At 39.4% G+C, this 15,275-nt stretch overlaps 2 protein-coding genes across 8 annotated transcripts in view; one reads left to right on the forward strand and one right to left on the reverse strand.

Moving 5' to 3' along the window:
• DOP1A (DOP1 leucine zipper like protein A) overlaps positions 1-2,261 on the forward strand; it is a 113,889-nt gene extending 111,628 nt beyond the window's left edge. For 3 of the 5 annotated variants that reach the window (XR_010413684.1, XM_045867167.3, XM_045867168.3), the window contains one exon: positions 1,650-2,261. Coding sequence is in view for 2 of the 5 variants with exons in the window: in XM_045867167.3 (XP_045723123.1) it covers positions 1,650-1,955 (306 nt within the window). In the remaining 3 variants the exon portion in view is untranslated. The remainder of the gene's footprint in view (positions 1-1,649) is intronic. The other 2 variants (XR_008505343.2, XM_045867169.3) reach the window with 2 other exon arrangements.
• Positions 1-15,275, reverse strand: part of PGM3 (phosphoglucomutase 3) — a 27,037-nt gene continuing 11,762 nt past the window's right edge. For all 3 annotated transcript variants that reach the window (XM_045867175.3, XM_045867172.3, XM_064597817.1), the window contains 9 exons: positions 15,075-15,208; positions 13,966-14,161; positions 11,453-11,610; positions 10,700-10,783; positions 8,239-8,337; positions 6,718-6,828; positions 5,605-5,727; positions 4,231-4,404; positions 1-3,094 (listed from right to left, as the gene is read on the reverse strand). In XM_045867175.3, coding sequence (XP_045723131.2) covers positions 3,005-3,094; positions 4,231-4,404; positions 5,605-5,727; positions 6,718-6,828; positions 8,239-8,337; positions 10,700-10,783; positions 11,453-11,610; positions 13,966-14,161; positions 15,075-15,208 — 1,169 coding nt within the window. In that variant the 3' untranslated portion in view covers positions 1-3,004. The remainder of the gene's footprint in view (positions 3,095-4,230; positions 4,405-5,604; positions 5,728-6,717; positions 6,829-8,238; positions 8,338-10,699; positions 10,784-11,452; positions 11,611-13,965; positions 14,162-15,074; positions 15,209-15,275) is intronic.

Consider the following 15,275-nt stretch of genomic DNA (forward strand, 5'->3'; position numbering starts at 1 on the left):
TGTCTGACTTTTTATTTATTACTGAGGAGGTGTTACAGTTCTAATGAAGAGCAGAACACCAAAACAAGGGCACTCTTTATCAGTCAAGAGCTTAGTAGTAAAAGTCCCTCTCTTACAGGTACATCTTGGCAGGAATATAAACAAAAGATTACACCTCAGTTACATTTGGAAACTAGTTGTATGGAGGGTTCAAGCATATTATGCCTTTTCCCTCAGGATAAATTCATCTCTTTACCCTTTAATTACTTTTGGATTGCAGTTTAATTTAGGGGACTGGAAAGGTGGTATGGTCAGCCACCGAATGGTAGTCAGTGATGGGAAAGTAGGTCCCGGGACTGTCATTAAAGCCAGTGTTCTAGTTAAGCAAAAGGAAGAGGTTTTCTATATCCTGTATTTTAGATTGGAGGTTAAAGAATTGCTGGGTTTTGTTTTTTTTTTTTTCTGGCTCTAAAGAACTGGATGATCTTTTTTTGTTTGCTCCTGTTTTAACTTAAATCTATTTTCCTTTCTCAGGATTTCATTTTTAAATAAACAAAGCTTGTGATCACACATGACAAGCTGGATTTTGCATCTGCTTTCTCCACTAGGAAACTAGTGTTACTAAAAAGTAGATTAACAGTGAAAGAAACATCTGATCTGAGAAGGCAAACTCCATTTGTTAACCAATAGGACAGATTGTAGTAGTTCTGCTTTTTAAGTCCCCCTTGATGATTTTTTTTCCCATTTTCTATCCAGTCCATGTCTGTTTTCATTCTCTCCACTCTGTGTTTTTATATCTGTGATTCTGCCCAAACTCAGACATCTCCAGTTCTCTCGTAACTTTCCCTAGATAGACTGATGTCTACATCTTTATATAATCTAGTTGGCTTCTTAAACCAGCCTCTTGGTACACAAATTATTTTAATTGCATTTACATTTAGTTGACAGTTTTCACCTACATTCTCGTTTGACTTCTCTGCTGGAAAATAGATTGTTTCCCCACTTTTTAAAAGTGAGGAACCTTTCTGTATCTTGCCCAAGGATGTCCCCCAGGGAGTAAATATAGAGCCGTGACACCCACCCCGTTATTTTGACCCCAGGTCCAGCTTTCCTCCCCGTGTTGTTTAACACAAGAAGCAGATGGCAGTGTCTCTGCTGAGTGCTCCTTTCCTTTCTCTCGTACTGAGTTATTCACTTGGAAGCCTGCTACCACACTGTGGCAAGCTTAAGCCATTTGGCTAGAAGGGAACTACCTGATTTACTAGTGGTGATGTGGAGAAGACTGCTGTCTCTTCCTAACCTTCTTCTGTGGTTACTTTGTGACTTAGTCCTGGGTCACCTTAGCGGGAGTCCAGAAATCTGGGAGCTTTTTGAGTATATGCAAAGCACAACATAAACTCTTAATATTTGACTCTCCCTCTCCAAAACCAATTCCGCTAAGAAGCGTACTTACACATTCCAGTTGGAAAATGTGACTACAGCATTGGACCCTTCTACCCACACTTCATAACTGGCACGAAGAGGCTTCAGTTAGAAGCAGGAGTTTAATCAAGTCTGGAATGGAGACTTAATGTCATCATTTGTATTTAACTGTTGCTGATGTTTATACCCTTTGAAATGTTCTCATGGACTGTATTCATCTGTATAACAACCCCTTGTGTTTTCTACAGAAGAATCCGGAGGAAGACAACTCAGGGAGAACGTTGGGTTGGGAGCCGGGGCACTTGCTGCTCACCATCTGCGCCGTGCGCAGTATCGAGCAGCTCCTGCCGTTCTTCAATGTGCTCAGCCAAGTCTTCAACAGCAAAGTCACCAGCCGGTGTGCAGGACACTCAGGGAGCCCCATCCTCTACTCAAACACCTTCCCTAACAAGGACATGAAACTGGAAAACCACAAACCATTTTCCAGCAAAGCCAGGCAAAAAATAGAAGAGATGGTAGAAAAAGATTTTCTGGAAGGGGTGATAAAAACTTGAGGCATTACAAGTGGTCCATTTAACTAGATGTAAATGTAATTATTTAAAACTAAAACATTGCTCTGAGTTGTATAGTTTCTTTTTTTCTTTTTTGTATGTAACAAAACACATTTCAGGTTGTATTTAATTTAAATATTTGTAAATAAGAGCAAAAATGTCTGAATGTGGCCTGAATCAAGTTTAAATATTGTTGGCTCATATTGATTATGGTGCCTGAGAGAGATCTATATATACATCTATAGTCCATTGTTTTACTGTCCTGAATTGTCTTAAACCTGCAAAATACACACTGCACATTTTTTGCTATTGGTTTCAGGCTTTGTTTAATTTAGATTTGTTGGGATCTTCTATTACTGACCACATTCTAGTATCAGAATGGCGTCACTTTTCTGTCGGAGGCGTGGTAAGGTATGACCATTAGTTTTCTCCCACATGCCTTCACTAAGAGGAGTATAGAATAACTGGAGCCCAGGCCATGCATCCTCCTAAATGTAGCATGAGCATCTCAACCTCCATATGGAGTAGAGATGCACAGTCTCCATCTCACACCTCTGAATTCCTGGTGATGTTCATCGAAGAGGTAAGTCATTTAAGAATCATTCTAAAAAAATTGTTTGTATAAAGTCTTTTCCACCCTCCCCATTCGTATCAACAATGGTGAATCCTGCAAAACAGCAAGCCTGGCTAGGTAATGGCGATGGAAAAGACACTCCAAGGAGCTGATAATAAGGTTTACTTTTCCAGCAGCCCTCATGAAGAAAGTTAATGACTGAATCACATAGCGAAGCCCAGGTACTTTACATTAGTGAGACTGAAATTCGGTAAGTTTTGCTTTTTAAAAACTAAATTTAATAAGAATAAGGCTTACCTACTTCTAAACAATTACTTATGGTAGTGTTTAAGAAAAACAATCTGTTCTAGAAGCAGTCTAGTAAGATGCACTGTAAACGTGATTACAAATGTGTTTGAACCTGTCACCATAATGGCAGTACTATTTTGTAAAAAAACTTTTTAAAAACCCAGTTTCTCATGAACATAAAAAACTGTCTTCAGAAACCTGGTTGGGGTGTTTCTCCAACTCCTCCAGCCAGCTGAAATACTGCCAGGCTCACTGCATGTGCGAGGCTATCCGCATTTTCCTGCAAATTACATGGAAGGAGATTAGATGAGAACTAGCATCAACTCTGAGGGAAGGGGAAGGATCTTCTTGATTTTGTTTCACTAACGTATTCAAATGAAAAATTTTTTTTTGAATCTTTCAGTAACAAATTCCAAGACTCTGAGAAGAATTTGAGTTTTCCATTTATTTAAGGCAGGTGAGTCCTTAACTGATTTTTACAATCTAATTTGATTATTCCCAAACTCTGAATAATTCAATAAAACCTACTCCTTTAAAAGCAAGGCCACAACTGGCCTAAGAGTAAGTAACCATTCAGGTCCCAGATGGCCTCTCCCCGTCCACCAGGGATTTTTATTCACTATATTCTGGGACGGCCTAAGCTTCTGCCAAAAAGCTACCAGCTCCCTTATAAAATGCCTCCTTCTGACTGCCTGTTATCAAGGGTTTAAGATGACGGTGTGTGAAGAGGGCAAATTTTAAAAATCCAGACCATGAGGTCTTGTCCAGAGATAAAGGGGTGGTGCCTGGGTGGCTCAGTCAGTTGAGCAACGGACTCTTGGTTTCCACTCAGGTCATGATCTTGGGGTCCTGAGATCGAGGCCCACATCCAGCTGTGTGTGGAATCTGCTTGTCCCTCACCCTCTGCTCCTCCCCCCCTCCCCACTTGTGCACACTGTCTCTCTCTCAAAGTCCAGAGACAAAGATGAATTTCAATCAGCATGGCTGATGGTACCGGTTAATTTAAACACGGATCTCAAAGCTGGTTGTTTTCATAAAGCAGCAGGATTATGTTTTTAAAGGAGGGGGAAAAAGGATAATCCACTTCAGGCCACATAAGGCAAACAAAGTCTCTATTAGTTATCCATGCCATAGCTAGAAATAGGGCAGTTTCAGGAAGTCTGGAGTAAATCAAAAGAAAAATATTTGGGGAGATAAACTAAGTGCATCTAATTTTGTTCAACTACTGATGAAAATAATTTTGTAGTATTAATATGAACCTAAAAATCTGCATAAACACATCTCAGACATTAAACCCTTAATTATCAGTGAGACTGCAACACTATTAAAATGGTTTTTCTCTCCTGCCACCACCCCCACTACCCATGTTGTCAGACTCTCACTGCACATTTTTTCAATAGCACTGCCCCAGCTTACCTGCGAGTCCGCTTCTGCATATACTCGGACTATATCTTCCGTACCAGAAGGCCGGACAAAAGCTCGGGAAAGCTTGTACTTCTTCACCAGGTCATTGATGGCCTCCTGTAGTCCCGGAGGTGTAACTACTTGTCTTTCAGCATCAGTGGTGCTAATAACTTGCCTGTCTGCAACCTATGCAAAACATTTTGTATTTGTCACTATTACACTTCCTTTCAGAAGCCTGACCTCTTCAACACAATTCCTACCAAAAGACTGTGGCCATTTCATTTTAATAGTAAGACCTACATTTCAGCTTAGTGTACCCCCAAGTGCAACACTGTCAGACAGTAAGGTAACCAGAATACGCACAGAATGCAACTGCATTAAAATTTCATGGGGCGCCTATGACTCTTGGTCTCAGCTCAGGTCATGATCTCAGGGTTGTGAGATCCAGCCCCACGTCACGCTCTGCGTGGAGTTCGCTTGAGATTCTCTCTCTCCACCCACTCATGAGCTCGCACTCGAAAATCTTTAAAAAAAAATTTTTACGATTTTTATTTCTGACAAAATCAAGGTTAATTTCAGTTATACAGCTACTTTTATCTAAAGAATTACCTCAAGCAAAAAAGATACCATTTCCACAGTCTTATAGTTACCACTAAAATAATGGCCAGTAAGTACTGTAGGCCTTAAGTCACTGATCAAATAACCCTAAGTATTTCTATAAAGTGGAAAGTGGCAGTTATGTAAGAGGGTCATGATAAAAATTGCCTAAATATGCCAAAAACTAATCTGAACAATCAGTAGCCATTTGTGTGAACTTGGGCCTTACTACCTCTAATTATCTTTCTGTACAATGGCATACATCTGTATAGATACCAATTAACATTTATATGAAATGCCTTTAAAAAAAATTCTCTCCTACTTTGCAGCATCTAGCCCCAGGAAAGTACTGTATGAACCAATAATCATGCAAAGGAAATATTTTCACTCGAAATGATAGGCTATCAGGATTGCTTCAAAATTACATGGGGGATATGGAGAATGGTGAAGGACAACAGTTGAAATCTGTTGAAGCTGAGCACGTGGGGGTTTCATTATTTTGTTCTCCCCACACTTCTGTGTTTTAAATTTTCCATAATAAAAATTTTCATTATAAATAATAATATGTATCACCTTTTCTTTAAAGTTTATAAAGTGAATACTTCTCAAACAATTGAATGGTTATGCCATAATTTTTAAGATGTGACAAAACACAGATGATATAAGGCATTTTCTATGCAATATATGTACATAATGAAATATGACACAAAGGAACTACTTTCATATAGAGATTGGAGATAATACATTTTAATTTTCAGAAAAGAAGTAATTTTAAAATCTCGCTCCCACCTTAACTTTGAGCTGTCTGTTTGGGAGATCCGCATAAAGAGCATCCCACTGCTGTACAGTCAGGCCCTTCAGAATCAAGATTGCCTCAATCACCAGCATGTCAGAAATAGCATCACCAGCTGCCTACAAGACACAATGGAAGAAAGTACTTTAACGCCAGCAAAGCTTGGTTAAGAATGCTCTGTCTTAGAAAACCAATCACAGTATCCTGTGCTTCCTCCCGGCCCCACACGGGATTATTAAATTGGAGTGGATGGAGGAATAAGAAGGGAATGGAAGACCATAATGAATTAAAGAACACTGAAACTAGCTCTTGGGAAACTTGCCTCTAATCTTCTTCATTACATGTATAAGACTGACTAACTCTTAAGGTTCCAGCATTAACATTCTATGATTCAAATTTTCCTTTATAACTAGATCCCTTTTGAGATTTTATTACCATGAAAATGGAAGGCATCATGCATGGTAAAGTGGTGTAAGACACACCTGAAGTTAGATCCCTACTCTTCACTTAGTAGCTCTGAGCCCTTTGTTTTTTCATTTATGAAATGGGAATTATAATAACCCCCCTCCCTGTGGTATTACAAAGATTACACAACGAGGTATGTCAAGTGCCTCGTATGTGCAAGATACTCAAATATTAGTTCCATCGCTTTTTCTGGTCCCACTCTTTACTTGCTCTTCCATTGCCATATTGTAGACTCCCAATCTCAACGATGCAACACATATATATATATAGACTCAATAGCTGAATTTTGCCTCTAGGTGGAAGCAACTCATTATACTTAAAAATTTTCATCATAAAACGTAGGGCGAAGGAAGCACATCAATGTTCTATCACTGCATTTCAGTGTAAATCTCAATTGTATATACATACCACTGTGGCAAGGAGGCTGCCAGGACTTTTCTACTTTAATGTTTTATTCAGGCGCGCCTGGGTGGCTCAGTCAGTTAAGCATCTGACTTCGGCTCAGGTCATGATCTCAGGGTCCTGGGATCGGGCTCCCTGCTCCCTGGGAGTCGCTTCTCCCTCTCCCCTTTCCCCCCACATACTATTCTACCTTCTGAATAACGTAAAAGTAACCAAGAGCCTACCACCCGACCAGCTCTGACCTGGTTAAACAAGTCAATAACATTTTCAAGCATCTTAGCAGCTTCCCTTTTCTTATCTTCTAATTCTTTTGCTAGTTTTATCTTTGTTTCAGCAGCTTTACTAAACAGTACCTGTAATGAAAGCATAAAACACAAAGTCACAAACCACTATCCATGCCCCAGGCATCCTAGCTAAACCACTTTTGAAACTCACAGTGAATCTGGAAAAACTGAGGGGAAAGATAATAGCAGCCTTCGAATGAATGAAATTAAGATCAAATCAGAACCCAAAAGATATTACGGGGGGAGGAAGGATTCATTTATAAATTTTGAAACTGGTTATCAAAAGCTAAGATTACAAAGAAAGTACCACCTGGCAGAGGCAAAGTACATGATGAATTCATTACATCTGCCCCTCGGCCAGCTCCATCTGTCCTGTGCAACCAGATTCTTGAAGCCTATCTGTGTCCATTTTACTTGGAAGAATATATAATTCAACATAAGCAGTGCAGTTTTCTTATCCTAAAAATTTTAAGGATATAAGCTAGGTAAAAGTAGAAAGAGGTTCATCGTATTTATCACATTATGGCAAATAGTACCATGGATATTATATATCATGTTCCTCAGGATTCCTGTCATTTTAAAATTCTTTGCCCATGATTTTAGTGCCTTCCAAGGCTCAATACTACAGTCAGCACTTGATGAAATAGATGTTTGTTGGTAAACTAAAATACACTGGTCAGTTTTTGCCGGAACACGGCCATACCCACTCACTCACCCTACACCAGCAACAGCGACCTTACGGCCCAAAGACTAGAATATTTACTATCTGACCTTCAAAATCATTTATCAATCTCTGCATTAATTAGATTACTGAAGTTATATTTTAACTGCATTTCCTAAGAACTTATTTTTCTTGCGTTCAAGGCCTCTAGAAGCCAGCTCAGAATTAATTTTGTTGGCCACCTCCAATCCATTTATGAAATGAGGTGAGATATAAAAATGTTTAAAAAAAAAAATCAACCTTATGAATATACTGAAAGCCACATAATATACTTCAAAATGGTGAATTTTAAGGTATGTGAACTATATCTCAAACTTTTTAAACATTCTACCTAGAGAAAGCCCCCTAAAAATTTTATATGCTTATTGCTAATTACATTCATTTCTAGTTGTTCATAACTTAATTCTCAAGCGTTCCAACACTTCACCACAGCTACTGAACTTTCCTTGTACCACCTGTGGCCCATTCAAAGAAAAGATTTTAAACAATATATAGATGATCTGCTTGTAAAAAAAGAACTGCATATTTTTTTAAGAAACTGAGAATCATCTCTTCATACTCCAAGATCATGATCAATCTAAAAGACAACCAGTTTCACAACACATAAGAATACAGTACGTTAACCAAATGATCTTATTCTACCATCATACCGATCATTTCAACAAAGGGGGCTATAACCTATTACCATCCAGATACAGAACTCCCATCATTAAAAAACGTCCAGCTAAAGCCGGTTGTAGCTGATTAAAAGAACTTACCGTGCCATGCCCATTTGCTTCAAAATAAACTCCAATGTCAAACTCTTGAGCCTTGTGGTGCAAATGTTTTACACCAGTTTTAGTACAATAGACAGGCACCTATAACATATATTTAAAGAAACATAACAGCAGTTATTCAATGGGCAGATATTTATTATGTACCTACTCTCCCAAGGACACAATAGGGAACAAACCTCCTGGAGCTAGCTAGTGAGGAAGACAAGCAATTAAAATACAAAGTGGTTTCAGTATGGGGGAGAGAAGGCACTACAGAAGCCCACGGCCAAGGAAAAAGCGAGAGAGAGAGAGAGAGAGAGAGAGAGAGTCCCCTGATGAGATAATGAAAGATTCCAAGTGGGGGAGTGACATGATCAAATTGTAGAAAGCTCAGTTAGCTACAGTGTGGAGAACGGCTTACAGTAGGGGTCTGCAAGCTTTTACTACAAAAGGCCAGATGATAAATATTTTAGGCTGTACAGACCATACGATAGAGATCATATCACAATGGCTCACTTCTGCCACTAGTGTAAAAGCAACCACAGCTGATACGGCAACAAATGAGCATGGTTGTGTTCCAATAAAACCATAAACACGTGGCAGACTGGATTTGGTGCACAGGCCCGTTTGCTATCCCCTGCTTTAGAAGGGTCAAAGAGATGGGTTAGGGGTTTTCGAGGACTAATCCCATTAAGAAATTATAGTGGTAAGACTAGCAACACTGGGCAGCCCAAGTCTTGGAGAGATCTGAACGAGAAGAGTGGTTAAGACTGAGAGCCGCAAAACTAGAGAGGAGACCAAGATCAAGTCAGATCAGCATCTGACTGGATTTAAAAGACCTCAGGAAAGGCTAGAGCTCAAAATACTTCACCCCTAGGAGAATGGGTTGATGATTAACAGTTTCTGGTGTATTCAGTTTCTTAAACAGGGTATCTTACCTACAAAAAATTTTTAAGACAGAACATGAGAAAATACTAAAACGATAACCCAAGTACTGAGAATAATCCTCATGAACAGCAGGCCACTGGGCCAGATGGAGTGCCGAGTGTGTTTACTGCAACCTTATACTTAGGTCACAAACTAGCAGCCTCCTGATGTGTTTTATTTTGCCTACCTATTTCTTTGGAATTTTGCATCAATTGCCAAGACTAAAAAAGTAGGAGGTTCACATAAAAATTCAGATTTTCAGCTTCTCTTGAAGAATCTGACTAAAGGAGACAGCAGTGGGCCTGGTGGGCACTGTTCCTAGTCCTTACACCCCTGCTGTACTTATTCACCTCACCTATTCTACAAGAATTTGACTTTGCCATTCTTGCTTAAAAAAGAATGAAAAGGCAACAAAAACTAGTAAAATGCAGCAATCTGAAAAGGGATACACAAAAGTTGGAAAACAATACACTAGCTAGTGAGAAAAAGAGAAAGACAAAGATCTAATTTTGGCCATGGACCCTCTAACTCACTCTTAGAGCAGGTGATGTGGTACAGAGGATGGTCGGTCATCTGGGGGATGTTGGGGGAAATAATAAGATACAAAACTGGTAACAAATTCCATCCTCAGACCAAACTTGCCCTGTGAGCCTGAACAGGTCCCATCCATGGGCGCGTCTCCCAGAGTCCAACCTCAGCAAGAATGTCCTACCTTCGACAACTGATCAAAGTCCTCACGCTGTACCATCTCCCAGGTAATATCTAATCACGCAGCCTTCAGGTAGTTCAGGAGTTCAGGTAGATTTAGCCAGAATCCTCCCTGACCCCTGATGAGTACTCAGTAATTTTCCATCTGCCAACCCCCTCCACCCTTGCTCCTTGGCTCCAAAATCTCCACTTTTCCTTGTTGTATTAGGAGTTGAGCCCAGTCTGTCTCCCCCACTGTGAAACCCCAAAGCAATAGTCCCTATGCCTACTGAATAGGCCCACTTCTCAAGAAGACTTCACAGGACCATCTGTCACACACTTTGTCTTAAATGTGCCTGATAACTGTGGTGGCAGTGTTCAGTCCTTACCAAAAGAATAATAAAACCTCTCATATCTCTGTAACAAGCAGATCGGTGGCTGGCTCCAAGCTCTAACTAACAGCAACTCTCAGGAGCCTGGGAGACGGGGGTGCTATCTTCCCTTGAGTTCACATTTCAATGAGGGGACTCCAGACCGTTATGGAAAACATTCCCGAGCTATAAAACTTGCTTAGCCTTTAAAAAGATTTACATTCATTATAAAGAAGGCAGAGAAAGAATTTATAAGTTTTCTAAAAGAAATGCTCTAAAAAAAGAGAGGGGGGAGAATCTCTCTTTTCACATCAGGGACAATATTTTTTTCCTATTTTTGATTTCTACTTACCCTTAAATGGGTAACAGCTCAGTTTCATGTGTTACAACCTATTCACTTATATGAGGGCATTGTTTTCCTCACAGAAATATCTTAGAATATATTAAGAAGCTACCAGAAAATCGAAATGGTTCAATACCTTCATAACTTCTTCAAGATATCGTGTTGAACTTCCATTTGCATACGCAGTTTGTACAACACCAATATTCAAACTTTCTCCAATCTAGATAAAAATAATGATAATTGCCTGGCCATCAAAAGTAATGACACTAACTACAAAAGCAAACATATAATGAGAGTTCTAAAGGATGACAAAATCATCGCCCAGGTCAGCTGTGTCTTAGTTTATGCAATAAATGCCTAAAGTGAAAATTAACATGAATGCCAGAAAAAAAAGCTAAAATACTTTTGGGCATTAAAAAGTATTTAACTGAATTCTCAAAGTATATCTTTCCCAATATTATAATAATTACTTCTCATTACGTTCTATATGTATAGCTGGCCTAGGATTTCCAAAAGAGCAAAACAGAATACACCTCTTACATTATGAAGCATATTATAACACAGTAAATACAGCTCTCAGAGGATGAGATTTTCTGTTTAAACTTGAGGCTTTGGGACTGATAATGGGAATTCTCATTAAAGTGTCAGTTATGAAGAAACCACAACTTCATAAAGCTTCAAATCACAAACTGCCAATATAAGGAAGAAAAGAGTACTACCTTCAGGTTCCAACTGCCCCATGTTGAAATGACTAAAATTACCGTATCTTCTTGTATTTTCTGGCCACAAAGGTAAGGAACTCTGTAAGAATAGTGCCTCTGGGACATTCAAATGCCTGTTAGTCACCAGTAAGTCTTGTTTTAAAGGGCAGTCGATAACCCCACCATACCTCCAACAGGAGCTCTTTAAGGAAACTGCTAATTAGTGTTGCTATCTTGTCTCCATCTATGAGATGAAAGTGACCATCTACATCAAGGTAGTAATAAACAATTCTGTCTGCATCTCCATCAAAGGAACAGCATCTTTCATTAGACTTCATTTCCATTCCTAGCAGACAGAATTTTAAAATGCATTTCAGTCATAGAAATGGGAATAAACCTCCATATAAAAGTTTTTTCTCTTACATTAGTTACACGGGAAAAATATTTCACTAAAGTATGATCATAACTGGCCTTGTGGTACTTAAAAAATTATCCTTCCAAATAAAAGCCAATGTCTTAATCTTTAAATAGTATAAAGGTTTATTGGTTGTTTTTACAGGGTAAATTCTTTCACAGCTAACTGGAAAATAATTCTATGCTGAAACTTGATGTAATATTAAAATAAAATTCTGTTTTATAAGCCAGTTGGTTTGGCAAGACAGGTTCCCATATAGTTTTTTGAAAGCTACAGATACTTGTGAATGCAACTGACCTAGTACTATGACGTCCTTTACATATAAAAAGTAATCAGCAATAGGGGCGCCTGGGTGGCTCAGTTGGTTAAGTGTCTGCCTTCAGTTCAGGTCATGATCCCAGGGTCCTGGGATCGAACCCCGCATCGGGCTCCCTGCTCAGCGGGAGCCTGCTTCTCCCTCTCCTCCCCGCTTGTGATCTCTTTCGCTATCTGTCACTCTCTCTCTCAAATAAATAAAATCTTTAAAAAAATAATAATCAGCAATAGATGAGGTATGTGCTTTAATTCTAATAGAAATGATTTTTATTTATTCACACCATCAGTAACAAGAAACATTGGTAACTAAGAGCGAAGAATTATAAACTGTGAGAGAAATATGGCTTGTGTAATTTGCATAAAGCTATCAAAACCTCAGCAACTGTCATGTCAAACTTATTAGAAAATTCTGCTGTTCCTTAGCCATGACAGCAGCGGGTGGCCAAATCCAACATGAGACTTCCGTGAGGAATATGAACATAAGGTTGACTAAGGGGCATAACACAAGCTTCAGGAAGTGAGAGGGCCTATGCTTTTGTTCATACGGTAGCTCTGGGATGTGGGGCCGCCAGTGCACGAGTCAAGAAAGAATTCTTGAGACATTTTAAAGTACAAAAATGTGCTTTTATTATAGCAGGGGACAGGACCCATACCAGAAAGAGCTGCGCTGTGATTGTGAGGAGTGACTGATTATACACTTTTAAGTTTGAGAGGGGGAGTGATTAGAGATAAGTTTCTAAGGAATTTCTCCATGCTGAAAGTGAGGTTTACAGGACCTTGGAGGTCTGGTTATTGTCAAGATAAGGTTGCTTTTAGAACATCAACATGAAGGCAGCCATAAGTTCCTTGAGGTATGTCACACTCTGCATGTCTCAGGTATTAGTGGGCTACAAGTTGTAAAGAGATTAATTTTAGCTACCTTTCTCTTGCCTTTGTTCTCCTTACCAGTGCCTACAGCAAGGGAGAGGAAGAGCTCAACATTTAGTGAATGGACAGAACCAAACTGTCAGTAAAGGTCAAAACAAGCAATTCAATAAAAAGGAGTTCAAACTGGTTGATTCAACTAAAAATTTAAATGCTTACTACAGTGAGGCAGGACCATATAAATGAGAGAGGTGACTGGATGAGGTCTGTGGAGTTCTGCAGAATGCAAGTCCTGTCTGAAGTGGGCAGGAGCCACTCCACAGCAGCTGATTACTGCCATGTGAGAAGGGACACTTTCTGATTTTGGTAAAAAGAAGCCAGAGTTTCTAATATTTAAGTAAAATCACGGAGTTTTTAAATGGCGACAATTACACACACACAGTAGACCAAACAAAACACATCTGCAAGCCAAGCGTGGCCTACCCGCTAACAATTTAGTATCTGTAATGCAGTTAAATATAGAACACCTCTTAGTACAACTACAGTCTATAGAAGTTTTCCTAATATACCAACTGTAGAAAATAGTGATTTTTGCAGACAATTATAATTAAGCAGAGTTGCATTCCCTTTCTATAGTGTGTCTAATTCAGATAAGGTGAAAAATGCTACTTACTATTGCTGTCCTTTAGATCAATGATTCTCAAAGTGTGGTCCCAGGAGACCAGCACCATTAAGGAAGGCTGGGTACTTGAGAAATGCAAGTTCTTATCATACCTAAATCCTACCCCAGACCTACAGAATCAGAAACTCTAGAGTAGACCCAGGAATCTGTGCTAACAAGCCCTCCAGGTGATTCTCATGCACGCTACCGTTCGAGATTCACAGCCCTAAAACACCAATTTCTGATTTTGCTTCCCCCCACCCCCACACGGTAGGAGTCGTGTGACTTATGGCAGAGAGTAGACCATGTTCTAAATGGCACTGACAAGTGAGACGCCCAGATGTCTCAAGCAGCAGCGCCAGGACTAGCTGCATGACTCAACTTGGCCACTCTGTCTGGAAATAAGATTGGTTTCAAAGAGCTCTAAAAACAAATTGCCTACATACCCTGTGGAGGCTTCTGATGACTTTTCACAAAGTCAGCCCCACATAAATGGTTGAGTTTCCCTTTGGTTCCATCGTTAAACAGCTGAACTGCCAGACCCTGGGAAATGTAGTGTTCCATTTCTCTCAGCTTCAGGGCCCCTATGCCGTTTGCGCAGTCCACCTTAAGTGATCTATATTCATCTCCACTGCAGAAAGCCTTCAAAGGAAAACACACATGGGAGAAAAATGTCAAGGTATAAAAGAGTGAAGCATAAAGCAAATATAGGCATATGTAAACATCTTCCATTGTTTCAGTTAACTCATCTATTTTAACCTGGGAAACAAAAGGGTACACACATTCAGGTGAAAATTGTAGAAAACCGAAGTAAAATTTAAAAACCTTTAAAAACTTGTTTTTTTGAACACTGACACTAGAACAGTTTCACTGATTGAATAACTTATGGAAATGGAGCTTTGTCAAAATTCAGCCTCAGTTAAGCAGGGTCCCTTCAAAATAATACTACAGCCTATATTACATGACAGGCATTCAAATGTGGGAATAAGTATATAGACGGATGAGCAGAATGACGCCTGTCATTCTCTTCACAGCATATAACACCCCTGGGCATGTCTAGGTTTTTCCTTGTCAGTCTCCTCTCTGGCCCATCCTCCCTTCAGAATATAGATTCTATGAGAACAAGGGCTTTGTTTTGGTTAACAACATGCATTCAATATCTGTTGGTCAAATTAATTATACCCCCCAAATCTCAACCAGGTTTAAGACGCTAATCTACTCAGGAGAAAATCTTTCTCAGCAGTAGACACTTCAAGCATCACGCCAATAGCACCTAACATTAACCCTATGAGAAAATTCATCTGAATGAATAGGAAACCACAAGAACCCCATGTTTTCTCTCCCAATTATCTTAGAATGTACTACGTGCCTTGCCAAGTAAATGCCAACAGATATTTAGCAAGATACAAGGGTCAAACCTTGTGGAGCCCTAGAAAGAAAAAGGAAATACACCGCATTTTTGGAAGAAGGAGTGACAAACTACCTAATTAAGATAAATTATTCATCTGATGTTACTCATTTGCTTAAACTCTAACCGTGTTCAAGAGCTTTTCACCTGTTTGGTAAGCTCCATAAAGGCCTTAGAGAGTTTCTCATAGTAACCTTCTATGGTTGCCTTTCCATATTGGCCGCTGGTATTTCGACAGTACACCATGTAGTGTAGCTGGGGCGTTGTTAACAAGCCGTAATCTGTCAGAGAAATACAAAACGCAATTTGTCACATTTCTTAATAAACAAAAAAAAGTTTAAATGGATT

Source organism: Mirounga angustirostris, unplaced genomic scaffold, assembly GCF_029215605.1.
Source record: "Mirounga angustirostris isolate CCGP_5_RB_7025 unplaced genomic scaffold, mMirAng1.0.hap1 SCAF_8, whole genome shotgun sequence".
NCBI lineage: Eukaryota > Metazoa > Chordata > Mammalia > Carnivora > Phocidae > Mirounga > Mirounga angustirostris.